Raw genomic sequence first — 12,753 nt, 5'->3', positions numbered from 1 at the left:
AGCTCTAAAATGGCAGTATGATAATAGATTTCATGACTGAACAAATGATACAAATTATGGCTTTATTTATTTAGTTAGGTTTTAAATTCTCTGCTATCAACATATGAAAATAATTTTTTCTATTTGATCAGTTTTATAGAAAACTACATAGTCATTGTGAAACTAATATAGTCTGTAATATAAATGCAAAGAAATATCTTTACTGCTTTCTTTTAATCTTTCTCTTCTAGTCTATATTTTTGCTTTAGATTCCTTTGGTTAGAATACAATTCTTTTGAGATGAAAAATATGATAGCTAATTTTGTAGCCTCTAAAGTACTTAGTATTAGTATAGACAGTACCTGTTATAAAATAGTCAGTAAATATATGATTGTATCTGAATGCTAATGAATAAGATTCCTTTGGTTAGTAATCATTTTCCAAGCTATAAGAGTCAATGTTATACACATAAGAATTGCATTGTTGTAGTAAGTGACATATTAATATAGAAAACTGCAAATAAGAATTGTAACTGTGAGGAACAAGTTACCTGGAAACTATAAGAGAAATGTTTAAAGATAATTAGCATAGACCAATGAGAGAGAGATTTTCACTTCCTTTAAATATGTGCAGTATTGAAGTACTACTTCTTGTAAGAGAAAATATACTTTCCTGTGAGTCTCCTGAAAACAGGAACAATGAGAAAATATACAGAATTAAAGGCATATTTAAACTCAATATATGAAGTAAATTGTCCAATACGTGAGTTCCTTCAACATCAGATTGGTGAATTTTTGGCCAACTATAAGAGGACTATAGTTTATCATGAATGTACTTGAAGTCATTGCAGACATGAATGAATTGTTCATCCAGTTTCTACACTACTTTTCAAGTGTAAGATTATCTGATTGTTTGATTTCTAACATGACAACACCTTTATGTTGCTGAACATATTTGCTTAAACTTTGTTGGATTCAAGAACAAAATATATTTAGAAAGTGTTTCCTAAAGGTCCATGAGAAAGCTGATTTTTAATAATATTCCATAAGATCTACTGCTTTATCACTTTGAATAGAGGATAATAATCAGTTATCCTTAAAAGTAATTATAATCCTAAAATCAATCATGTTTGAGAAATAAATATTAATACTTTCTTACCTGGAATGTAATTATCATATGTTCCAAAGTTTATTTTTTGGCTATTAAAATAAGAGGGAAAAGTTTTAATTAATTTACATAAATTCACTGTATTTAATGATTATTGTTATGTGTAAGCATTTGCCATTACCAACTACAGAAATATTTTGTATTCTCAGATCTCTACTATTATGTAAGATTACATCATCCTAAAAAAATAATAGATGAGTAAATGTGTGTTTTTAGCACAAACTTCAATATAACTAAGACAAAGTAGATAAAAACATTTTAAAAATTACCAAATTGCCATTTCTGAAGTGTAGACCTTTTAAAAAAATTGTGAATTCATGGGTGAATTATTTTTCTCTATCTCATATTCCAAATTCTCTTGCAATTGAATTTCAGCAAAGACATCACTTTAAAAACACTGCTTAATCCACAAAATATTCTTAAACTTAAGCAAATCCAAATCATTTAGTGGCATACTTGTATGTCTGTGAATGTGTCAGTGTGTACCATAAGCATTGATATGGATTTTAATTTTTAAAAAATATATGTTCTTCAGGAACACCTGAGAAATAAAACTACGTAGTTGTAAAGCATTTTTCATTTTTTTTAAAGATTATATTTATTTGACAGAGAGAGAGAGAGCACAAGTAGGCAGAGTGGCAGGCAGAGGGAAAAGGAGAAGTAAGCTCCCCACTGAGCAGAGATCCTGATGTGGGGCTGGATCCTAGGACTCTGGGATCATGACCTGAGCCAAAGGCAATTGCTTAACTGAGTCAGCCAGGTGCCCCAGATATTTTTCATTTGAAAGTTTCCATTTGCTTTAGTGCGATGTGAACATGTTTATTCCCACAAAGAGGAATTTTATAATACCGTTTTATTTATTTTTAATGGAGGCATATATTAAGGTCTGATAGAGAAATCTTATTTTACAACATCCTATTACATTACAGAAATATAGCCATTGTCACGTATGAGTTTGGGCTTACACACACGTGCTCATATAGTATTTTACTTATTTTGTCATTACATAAATATTAAGAAAAAATTACATTGTAGAATCTAAAACAAACAAAAAAACCCCAAGTGAATAAACAAACAAAAAGCAGAAGTAGATCCATAAATAAAACTGATGATTGCTTGGGAGGAGGTGCAAATTGGGTGAAAGGAAGTGGAAGATACAGGCTTCCACTTATAGAATGACTAAGGTATGAGAATAAAAGGCACAGCACAGGTAATATAGGCAATGATACTGTATACTGTAATAGTGTTGTATGATGACAAATGGTAGCTACACTTATGATCAGCATAGCATAATATTTAGAGAAGTCTAACCCCTATGTTGTACACTTGGAATTAGTGTAACATTATATGTCAGCTATACTCAATGAAAAAAAAAAAGGAATAAAGTACATTAAAATAAAAATCTTGATATCTTTATTTAGGTTCTATTTCCAAGCACAAAACTTAGCACATTTCTGTAACTATAAAAATTTTAATGATTTTGGTGGACTGGGAGGTACAGTTGGTTAGGCCTCTAACTCTTGGTTTCAGCTGAGGTCATGATCTCAGCACCATGGAATCAAGTTCCACGTTGGGCTCCACACTCGTGGAGAATCTGCTTAGGACTCTCTTCTTCTCCCTCTGGCCTGCCCTCCCCTCAAATAAATTAAAAAAAAATAAATAGGGGTGCCTGGGTGCCTCAATTGGTTGAGCATCTGGCTTTTGATTTCAGTTGGGGTCATGATGTTGGGGTCCTGGCATTGAGCCAGGGAGTCTGTCTGTCTCCCTCTCCCTTTGCCCCTTCCCCTGCTGGCGTGCTCTTTCTCTCAAATAAATAAATAAATCTCTTTTAAAAATTAAATGATTTTAATTGAATAAAATTTAGGATATATTGATCAAAAAGGTGTCTGGTAGTGGTTTTTAATTTTTTTTTTTATCTAAATGCCAGTTAGTGAACATACAATATATTGTTAGTTTCATATGTAGAATATAGTGATTCCACACTTCCCTATGTGGTGATCATCACAAGTGCCCTCCTTAATCCCCATCACCTGTTTAACCTATCCCTCCACCCACCTCTCTTCTGGTAACCATCAGTTTGTTCTCTGTAGTTAAGAATCTGTTGCTTGGTTTGCCTCTCTTTCTCTCTCACTCTCTCTCTTTTACCTTCAATTGTTTGTTTTGGTTCCTAAATTCCACATATGAGGGAAATCATGAGGTATTTGTCTTTTCCTGACTGACTCATTTCACTTCACATATTACTCTCTAGCTCCATCCACATAATATTGTTATTGTTATTGTTGTTGCTGTTTTTAACTGAGGACTTGCATTAAAATTACCTGCCCCACCATATCTGAATCTCTAGGTATGCATCTAGCTAATGTACATTTATACACCCCTGGAGAAATTTTGATGTTCTACCCTGGTTATGAACATCTCTGTTTTAAATATTCTGAAAGAGGAACTATTTCAGGTTCATGAAACAATATTATTAAATTTGAGATTTAAAACAATTACACGTAGACATGATCCATTACTTCCTGGTATAATCTCTAGGGCATATTATTTAATCACCAAGCAACTGAATTAGAAACCAAAAACAAAATTATATAGAAAATACACAAGTATTTTTTAGTAGTTCTTACTAAATAACCAATGGTCAAACAGAAATCACAATTCACACTTATAAAAAAGAAGCAAATAAACAATAACAGTATCAAAAATTATAGAATACTGGGGAGAGGTCATAGAGGAGAATTTAAGCTTTAATGTTTTATATTAGAAAAAAGTTTAAAACAGCGTTTTAAATCCCTCCTATAAAATTAGGGAAATATCAAAGTAAACTCAAAGTTAGAATAATTAATAAAGCTTTAAGAAGGAATCAAAGCGAAAACAAAATTAGGGCAAAAAAATCCAAAATTTTGTTTTTTGAAAAGATTATTAAAATTGATTAACTCCTAGAAAGACTGATAAGAGAAAATACAGATTACCAATATTAGGGTTGATGCAAATGTTAAAATTACATAGATGTTAAAGGATAATGGGGAATATTAATAAGAATTTTATGGCAAGGGATCCCCGGGTGGCGCAGCGGTTTGGCGCCTGCCTTTGGACCGGGGCGCGATCCTGGAGACCCGGGATCGAATCCCACGTCGGGCTCCTGGTGCATGGAGCCTGCTTCTCCCTCTGCCTGTGTCTCTGCCTCTCTCTCTCTCTGTGTGTGACTATCATAAATAAATAAAAAAATTAAAAAAAAAAGATTTTTATGGCAATAAATTCAGCAACTTAAGTGAAATAGGTGAGCTCCTTGTTAAACTAATTTAGCAAAACAGACACATGATTAATAAATATGTGATTAGTCTCATAGTAATTAAATAAAATGAATCCATTATCAAAAACCTTCTCATAAAGAAGAGTGCAGACTCGGAGTGTTTTACTGAAAAATAGGAAAAATACTAACTACACAGATTTTTCAGAAAGAAGAGAAAGAGGAAAGATGTTTCAACTCATATTTGAGACCAATATAAATAACCCTGACGCCAAAACTTCTTAAAGACAATACCAGAAATGAGTATTATAGACCAATACTTTGCATTAACACAGACACAAAAATCCCTTAACAACTTGCCAACTAATCTTACTGAACAATATATAGAATGGCAGAGACATCATGGTCATTGAGATTTACTTCCTAGAGTGTAAGATTAGTTTAACATATGTCAGTCAATCTATGTAATCACTTAAAATAACAAAATTCATCTAATCATGTCAAGATATGCAGAAGAACTTTTGAAAAATTAACATTGATTCATAATTCAAAACTCTCAGAAAACTAGGAACAGAAGGCATCTTCCTCAGATGGATAAAATGTCTCCAGACAATACTTACTCCATTTCAAATGAAACTGAAGGAGATACCACATTACTGAGAGTCCTTATCCTTTGAATTTATTATACATTTTAAAATGTACCAGAGATATAGTTAAGGGCAAGAGTATTCTGTTAAGTATTCTGTTATAGTTAAGGGCAGGTGTATTTTGTACTAAGTTTAAAATTTTTCAGACTAAGAAGGAAAAAAAATCCACAAATGCAGCTAAATGTTTACTCCTTTAAAAGAAAAAACCTTTTCCAGAGGTAATATAAAAATAAATTTTTGTCCGAAAAAATAAAGTCTCCATACCTCCTACATTAGGATCTCAACTTTTTATTTAGGAAAACGTAAACCTGTCTCCCTTTCTTAGTCATGAATTCATGACATTCCACGTGCTAACAACGTGCACCTTCTTAAAGCTCACACAATATGGAATCTAAAACAAAATGCAGAATCAGACCTATAAATACAGAGAACAAACTGATGCTGTCAGAGTGGAGGAGGATTGCCAGGATGAACTAAGTGGGAGAAGGGAAATTGGACACACAGATTTCCAGTTATGGAATAAATAAATCACAGAAAAAAGGCACAGCATAGGAAATATAGTCAGTGATACTGTTATACCATTGTATTGTGGCAGATGGCAGCTACACTTATTGGGGGCAAAGCATAATGTATAAACTTGTTCAATCATTATGTTGTACACCTGGAACTAGTGTAACATTGGGTGTCAACTATACTCAAATAAAAAAATTTTTAAAGAATGAAAAGGAATCCTGAGATCAAAGAAAAAAATGCTCAGATATATTGAAATTGATTTTAAAATGATTGGATATTTGGCACTGCACCTGCAGTGAAGGCAGACTCTGTGGCATGTTTTCCATTTTACCTTGGTTGAGATGAAGGGTTAGTTGTTATGCTTGCATCTATCTATATCTATATCTATATCTATATCTATATCTATATCTATATCTATATCTATCTATCTATATCATCTATATCTATATCTATCTATATCTATATTTCTACATCTATACCCATCAATATCCAGAGGCCTTAATTAAAAAACTAGTTATATTAAGAATGAACAACCTTTTTGACTCGTTGCAGTTTTTTTCTTTTTAGATAATTAAATTAGACAATATTTTCAAAATAGAAAATAATAAAACATGCTGACATGTTTGCTGTTGTCATTAATGAGAAACTTCGAAAATTGAATCTAAATATATCCTGGTCTAGAAAATTTCTTGACTGTCTGGGAAAGGTAAAGGGAGAGGTGCTATCACCAGCAGAAACAGATTTAGGTGAAAGAGTGGAAAATGCCATCTATTCCCAAAAAGTTAAATGTATTGAATTGCTTATGACATGTAAATTTACATAGGGAGTGAGAACTAGAGTATTCAGATCATGGCTATTTTGGGGTCCTATAAACTTTTCCCAGTGAAAATGAAAGAGAACTAAATTTATTTGTCACTAACCGTGGCCTAACCAACCTTGAGAAACACAGGAATTTTCAACCACACCATTAAGTTACATTGTACCAGTTTCCAGTCAATCCACTCTGGCCCTCCCCCACAAAGCCTGTTAAATTACCATGGACAGCCTTGCCTATGTTTGAGATTCATAGAAATTACATCATACAGTAAATGCTTTTGTGTTTCTGGGTCTTTTCAGTATAATTTTTTTATTCATCCATGTTGCGTATATGAATAGTCCATTCCTTTAGGTTGCAGAGCAGTATTCCATTACAGCAATAGAATACACTGAGTTTTTCCATCCTCCTGTGTATGAACATTTGAGTTATTTTAGTTTGGCTTATTGTGAATAAAGCTGCTATACACATTTTGTCTAAGTATTTTTGCGAACTTGGGTAAGCTATGGTGGAAGTACTAAATCATACATATAATATGGGTGTGTTTAACTTTATTTTTAAAACATCAAGTGGCATTCCAAGTGGTTGTACCATTTTACACCCACTACCAGTGCTGAACATGTCAGATGCCCTACAGTGTTGCTGACTGTTGGTGTCATTAATCTTTAATTTTAGCTGTTCTAGTAGGTAAAAAGGGTATAAAGGATATCTTTGAATCAGAGGATATATATTGACTATATATAGTAAAAATAACAGTTTATGTGTATGTATGTTTATATATATATTTATATATGTATTATATAACATATATTATATATAAATAAACTTATATATTATTTATATGTCACTTATTTATAATATAATACAATATATTTATTATATATAATATATTTATATATAATATATTTTATATATTTATACCTTCCTCAAAAAATTCCCTGAGGAAAAAAAATTTAAAAAAATTCCCTGAGGAAAGTGTTTAGTTTTCTTATATATGTCCTGTGTATATTTCAATAAACTTGTCTCTAAACAGTTTTTTATGTTATTGCAAATTGTATTGTTTTCTTACATTTATATTTTCTAATTTTTCCAGTTATAGAAATATAATTTATATAATTAGAACCTGTATCATATACTCTTATTACATTCCTTTAATAGCTCTAAAAAAATCTTTTTGTAGGTGTTACTGGATAATCCACTCAATCATGTCCTCTGTGAATAAAGATAATTTTACTTCTTCCTGTTCCATCTTAATGTTTTATTGCCTTATGGAACAAAATAGGGTCTGGATTACAAGGTTGAATAGAAATAATGAACATCTTTGCCTTGTTTCTGGCTTATAGAGGAAAGATAGTCAACATTCCACAATGAAGTTTGATTTTAATGGTAAAATGGCTGCAATCATATATGTCAGTGCCATACGATATCCTGTCACGTGGTTTTGGCTTTTTGGATTCTGCATCAGATAAATGGCCAATAAGGTCACAAAGCACGTGGCAGAAAATTTTCCAGGGGCTGAATGGGGCCTGAGCCACTCCTGTATTTGCTATAGAGGTCTCTCTTTTTAAGGCAAACGTCAACTGCCACATGGTCATTGTCTTGGTGAGGGATGGCTTTATGTGTAGAATGGTGAGATTTGCTGTCTTTTTCTAACATATTCTAGAGCAGTGTTTCTCAACCTGGGTTTATTAAGAATCCCTTCCCCCTGTAGACATTTGCATTATCTAAGATACTTTTATCACAATTGTGGGTCTGTGTCTGAGGGTGGTGGTGAAGGTGTACGCACATGCACGTGCTGACAGTGGCATCTAGTGGGTAGAGACCAGAGATTCTGCTGACAACTAACAAAGCAGAGGCCCTCCCTGTCCTCAACTCCAGTAAGGAGTTATTCTTCCTTAAAAGGTCAATAGTGTTAAGGTTCAGAAACTTTATTCTATATCAAGGTTTCCTAGGCAAGGTAGTAAGAGAGGACCTTGTTAATGCTACTCAGGGGCCCCCAAAAATAAAAATGTACAATGGATATGAGATCCAGAGGCTAACACAGGAAGTTTCAATAGTTTAGATTTTTAGATAGCCCTATGTTTGTAAATAACTCTCCCACTTCCTTCAGAGACCTTAGATCTACCCATTCACTATTAGAAATGGAAGGATTAAGTTGACTGACAACCTGTGTTGGAGGAAAAGGCAAGAAGTATTTCACCTCTTAAAGTGAAACACTTAAATGGAGTTTTTGAGATTTGGGTGAAAAGGGTTTTAAAGAAGAGTAAGTGGGGAGGTGGAAAACTGAACTCAAAGAGGAAAATTTATCAAGTAGAAGTTGATAGCCATGACACAGAAACTTAAGTCTAAAATTAAGGTCCTGTCATAGAATTCAGAGGGAAAACAAAGTAGGAAATTGTTTTTTGCATCTCAACTTCTCTATTAAGTGACCTGGAAGTTGCCACTTGAATCTAAATAAGTATAAGAATTTGTCATTAAATTTTTGTGTATCCTTGAGGCCATTTGATAATGAATTTAAACAGTTTCTTTCTATGATAACATGAGAGTTTTAGGATTTTACCAGAAAACAATGTAAAGTAAAAATAAGTTTTTAGTGAAGTTCTCTGAAAGCCGTGCAATGCTCATAATAGTAATGTCATCAATATTTTATTGTGCTTAAACATTTTTAAGTAATTAGCATATAGTGTAATTCTGTCCTGCTATGTGCCAGAGTACAGATTGTTTTGTAATCATCAGGAAGTCTCTCAGCCTTTAATCATTACAAATACATTGAATCCTTTTACTGATGATTGTCCCTTAAAGTACTGATTGCATTTTAATGAAGTAGGCACCAGTGCCAATTAAAGCCCATTTTGTTTATTTTTGAGATTTGTGTTTTATCTTTCCTTTAAAAGTACTGCCAAGAAAATCCAGTTACACTTTCCTTTCTATTTCACAGTTCTGTGCCTTCATCTTCATTCTAAACCTACATGGTAAAAAGGCTTATGTAATTGAAGATCTTCTTTCTCTACCTCATTTTAACATGACATGAATTAAGCATAAGGAAACCACTATCATCCAACTTCCTTTGTCTGGATAATCTGCTTTACATTGCAAAGTACTTTTGCATACTCAGTATTTCTTAAGAAGAAATTATTGCCAGAGGTTTAGTGCCCTGACCCACACCCTCTCAAGGTCAGTAGACTCCTCAGTCACTGTGACATTTACAAAAAAAAAAAAAAAAAAAAAAAAAAAATTCCCATCAATTTCCAGATGGCTTCTAAGGAGGTGGTATTTGTCTGAATGAGAACCATGAATTATTTGATTCTGTGTATTAGAAAATACAGTATGATAAAGATAAATGAAGTAAGAATCACATTGATAAAGACTTATCCAAAGCTAAGTATTTATTTTACTGAAGTGAATGAACTAGTTAAGTCTTAGATCAAAACAATCTATGATGTTGTTGGAGAATGTATGTGTCTGCTAAACACAAACTCTCTTGCTTATAACAAATACTAAATAACAAACATCTCTTTACACTAAAGAGGTTGAATAGAAAGCTAACTGTAACATTTCAGCTATTTTAAAACATACAATTTGACCAGAGGACTTACAATCGTGGTACAGACATTTCCCCCACCTCTGATTTGCCAGGGCTCAGGCACTGTAAGTTCAAATTAGTGATGTTGAGAGATGACATCATAAAGAGGTCATGCACACTGGCAGTTAAAGGGGAAAACAAGAGGAATCAATTTTACTTGTATGTCACATTCTCTAATATTCAGTCTAAGATTTGTGTTTTCTTTCATTCATTATTCCTGACAAAATAAAACAGGTGGCTTAAAAATAATCAGTTGGTTTTTCATCTTAATAAAAATCTTGTCTGAATTTTTCATGTACTTATAATTTATTGACTGATATAAGAAAAGGATAAATCTAAGCACCTATGATAGTCATGTGTCTTTTGTTAAATCCTTTGCTTAATTTTGTGCCTTTACCTTTTCCCATTTTAAGCACATGTGTTTCTCATAAGATACCAAATTTTACAGAAGGCTAGAGCTTATTAAAATTGTCGACTTACTGATAGATCGGAGTTGGATAATTTTTACTACACCCAGCACTCCAAGCCACTAACAGATGAATGAAAATAACTATATCGAGTAATATTTGAACACATTGCCATTATCTAGCTCCTTTTAGGGAATTTCAGCTGATTTTTTTTCTCTTAAGGAATACTTTCATTAAATTTCAGCTACTGCAGGAGATCAACTACTAAAATCTCAGTGGTTTTAACTCAGTGAAAGTTTATTGTTCCTTCCCATTTAAACAGTGAAAATTTCTAACTCATGTCTCAGACCATGGTAAGTTCTAGAGTGGTTGGGTAGGAGGTTTCCTTAAGGCGATTTAGTAATTTGGGTTTCTCTGATTTGCTTCATTATCCACTAACTTAACACTATTAATGCTGATGTTTTCCTGCCAAGTGATGACTTAGCAAACAATGTATGATTTCTAAATCCACAATATTTTGTTTAAGATTTTATATGTACCTTGTTTATAAAAATATATGTACCCAATGCATTCCCCCTATCAGTATGTAGTAAGATCCAAATCATGACTAGACACCCAGCAATGCTTGCCTTCTGCACCATGATTTCTTGTGTTAATCTCTCATTGTCATTCTTAACTAAATGTGTGTGATCTACTAGGATCTCAGACAGCTAATGATCTTTTATAATAAGCTTGTGTTAGTTTTCTATTGCTATATAACAAATTACTACAAACTGAGAGTTATAAAACAAAACACATTTATAATCTCATAATTCTGCAGTTCAGAAATCCCAGGCAAGTTCAATTGATTCCTCTGCTCAGTGTCTCATAGGCTGAAGTCAATTTGTTGACTATTCTCTCACCTGTAGGCCCTGAGAAATAATCTATTTCCAAGTGACATTCTGGTTGGCAGAACTCAGTTCCTTGTGGCTCCTAGAAGCTGCTGACGTTCCTTCTGACATGACACCTTCCATCGTCAATCCAGGAATGTTTCAAGTCCTTCTCATAGTTCACATCTGTGTTCTTTTTCTGCCTTCCTCCCCTGTCACCAGATAGAGCAAATTTTGTCTTCCAAAAAAACTCAGCTGGATAGATTAGGCCCATGTAGATATTCTCCATTTTAAGGCCACCTGTACCTCATAAAATAGCATAACCATGGGAATGATTATATATATATATTATATATATATGTATATATATATTATATATATATGGATATATTGTAGCCATAATACAATATAGTTATACTCATATTCACAACCCATCTATTCTCAAAGGGAAGGTTGTTGGGGGTCATTCTTCAGTTCTTGCCTACCATAAAGCCAAAATTAGACTAAAACCTTACTTTGAGGCTTATGAGAAATATATCAACTTCATATGTATTTTTCATGTCCTAAGATTGTGACAATGTCTATTCAGCAGCACTAATACATACAAGCATTTTGTTGTTTTTATTAAAAGACCATTCCTTTTAAAAAGCGTGTCTTCAAATATTATAATTAGGAACTATATATTTGTGAAATGAAAAGATAAAAGTATAATGTATAGAATATATTTTAAGTATTTCACAGGTCATGAAATAATTTGTGTATATTAACTCATTTATTTCTTAAAATAACACAGCATAAAATAGGAACAGTTGGTCCTTGAATTTCAGTTATTTCCTAAGATTTTATAATCTATTACCAATTTAAAAGTATGGTATTTAATTTTTCCCATAAAATCAATGTACTTATATAACTAAAATAGATTTTCAAGCATGTGATTGTTTCAAAGATTCACATATTTATGTGCATATATACATATAAGATTTGTATAATATTAAGCTATTTATGTATCTATACATGTATCATCAAATTATTTAATTCTGTTGTTTAAAATATTTGACACCTAACAAGAATATATAAGTATAAAAATAAATGTATTAAATATAATCTAAACTATTTTGTATACTTTAGTAGTTTGCATCATTATTGTAAAAATTAATCATGAAATTGTATAAAAATCTAAAGTTTTGAGCTTTTATTACTTTTAAATGTAACAAATCTTAAGTGATAAGCATAATAAGTATAAAATGAACAAACTTTTAAAGAATTATCTGTTACAGGGCAGCCCCAGTGGCACAGCGGTTTAGTGCCGCATGCAGCCCAGGGCGTGATCCTGGAGACCCTGGATCGAGTCCCACGTCGGGCTCTCTGCATGGAGCCTGCTTCTACCTCTGCCTGTGTCTCTACCTCTCATTCTCTCTGTGTCTCTGTGAATAAATAAATAAAAAATCTTAAAAAAAAAAAAGAATTATCTGTTACAATCTGTTTGAACTAGTGACCTATGATCTATTCAATTTGTTTACCTTTATA

The 12,753-nt window shown here is 32.4% G+C and overlaps 1 protein-coding gene across 29 annotated transcripts in view; it reads right to left on the bottom strand.

Annotated features, from left to right (window-relative positions):
* CYLC2 (cylicin 2) overlaps nt 1-10,038 on the bottom strand; it is a 74,609-nt gene extending 64,571 nt beyond the window's left edge. For all 29 annotated transcript variants that reach the window (XM_072842197.1, XM_072842195.1, XM_072842196.1 and 26 more), the window contains exons 1-2: nt 9,964-10,038; nt 1,138-1,178 (exon numbers count right to left, since the gene is read on the bottom strand). In XM_072842197.1, the coding sequence (XP_072698298.1) occupies nt 1,138-1,178; nt 9,964-9,980 (58 nt within the window). In that variant the 5' untranslated portion in view covers nt 9,981-10,038. The remainder of the gene's footprint in view (nt 1-1,137; nt 1,179-9,963) is intronic.
* Between the last annotated feature and the right edge of the window lie 2,715 nt (nt 10,039-12,753).

This window comes from Canis lupus, chromosome 10, assembly GCF_048164855.1.
Source record: "Canis lupus baileyi chromosome 10, mCanLup2.hap1, whole genome shotgun sequence".
In the NCBI taxonomy this organism is placed as follows: domain Eukaryota; kingdom Metazoa; phylum Chordata; class Mammalia; order Carnivora; family Canidae; genus Canis; species Canis lupus.
Note: the sequence above shows the minus strand (reverse complement) of the source record. Positions and strands in the feature narration are given on the sequence as shown.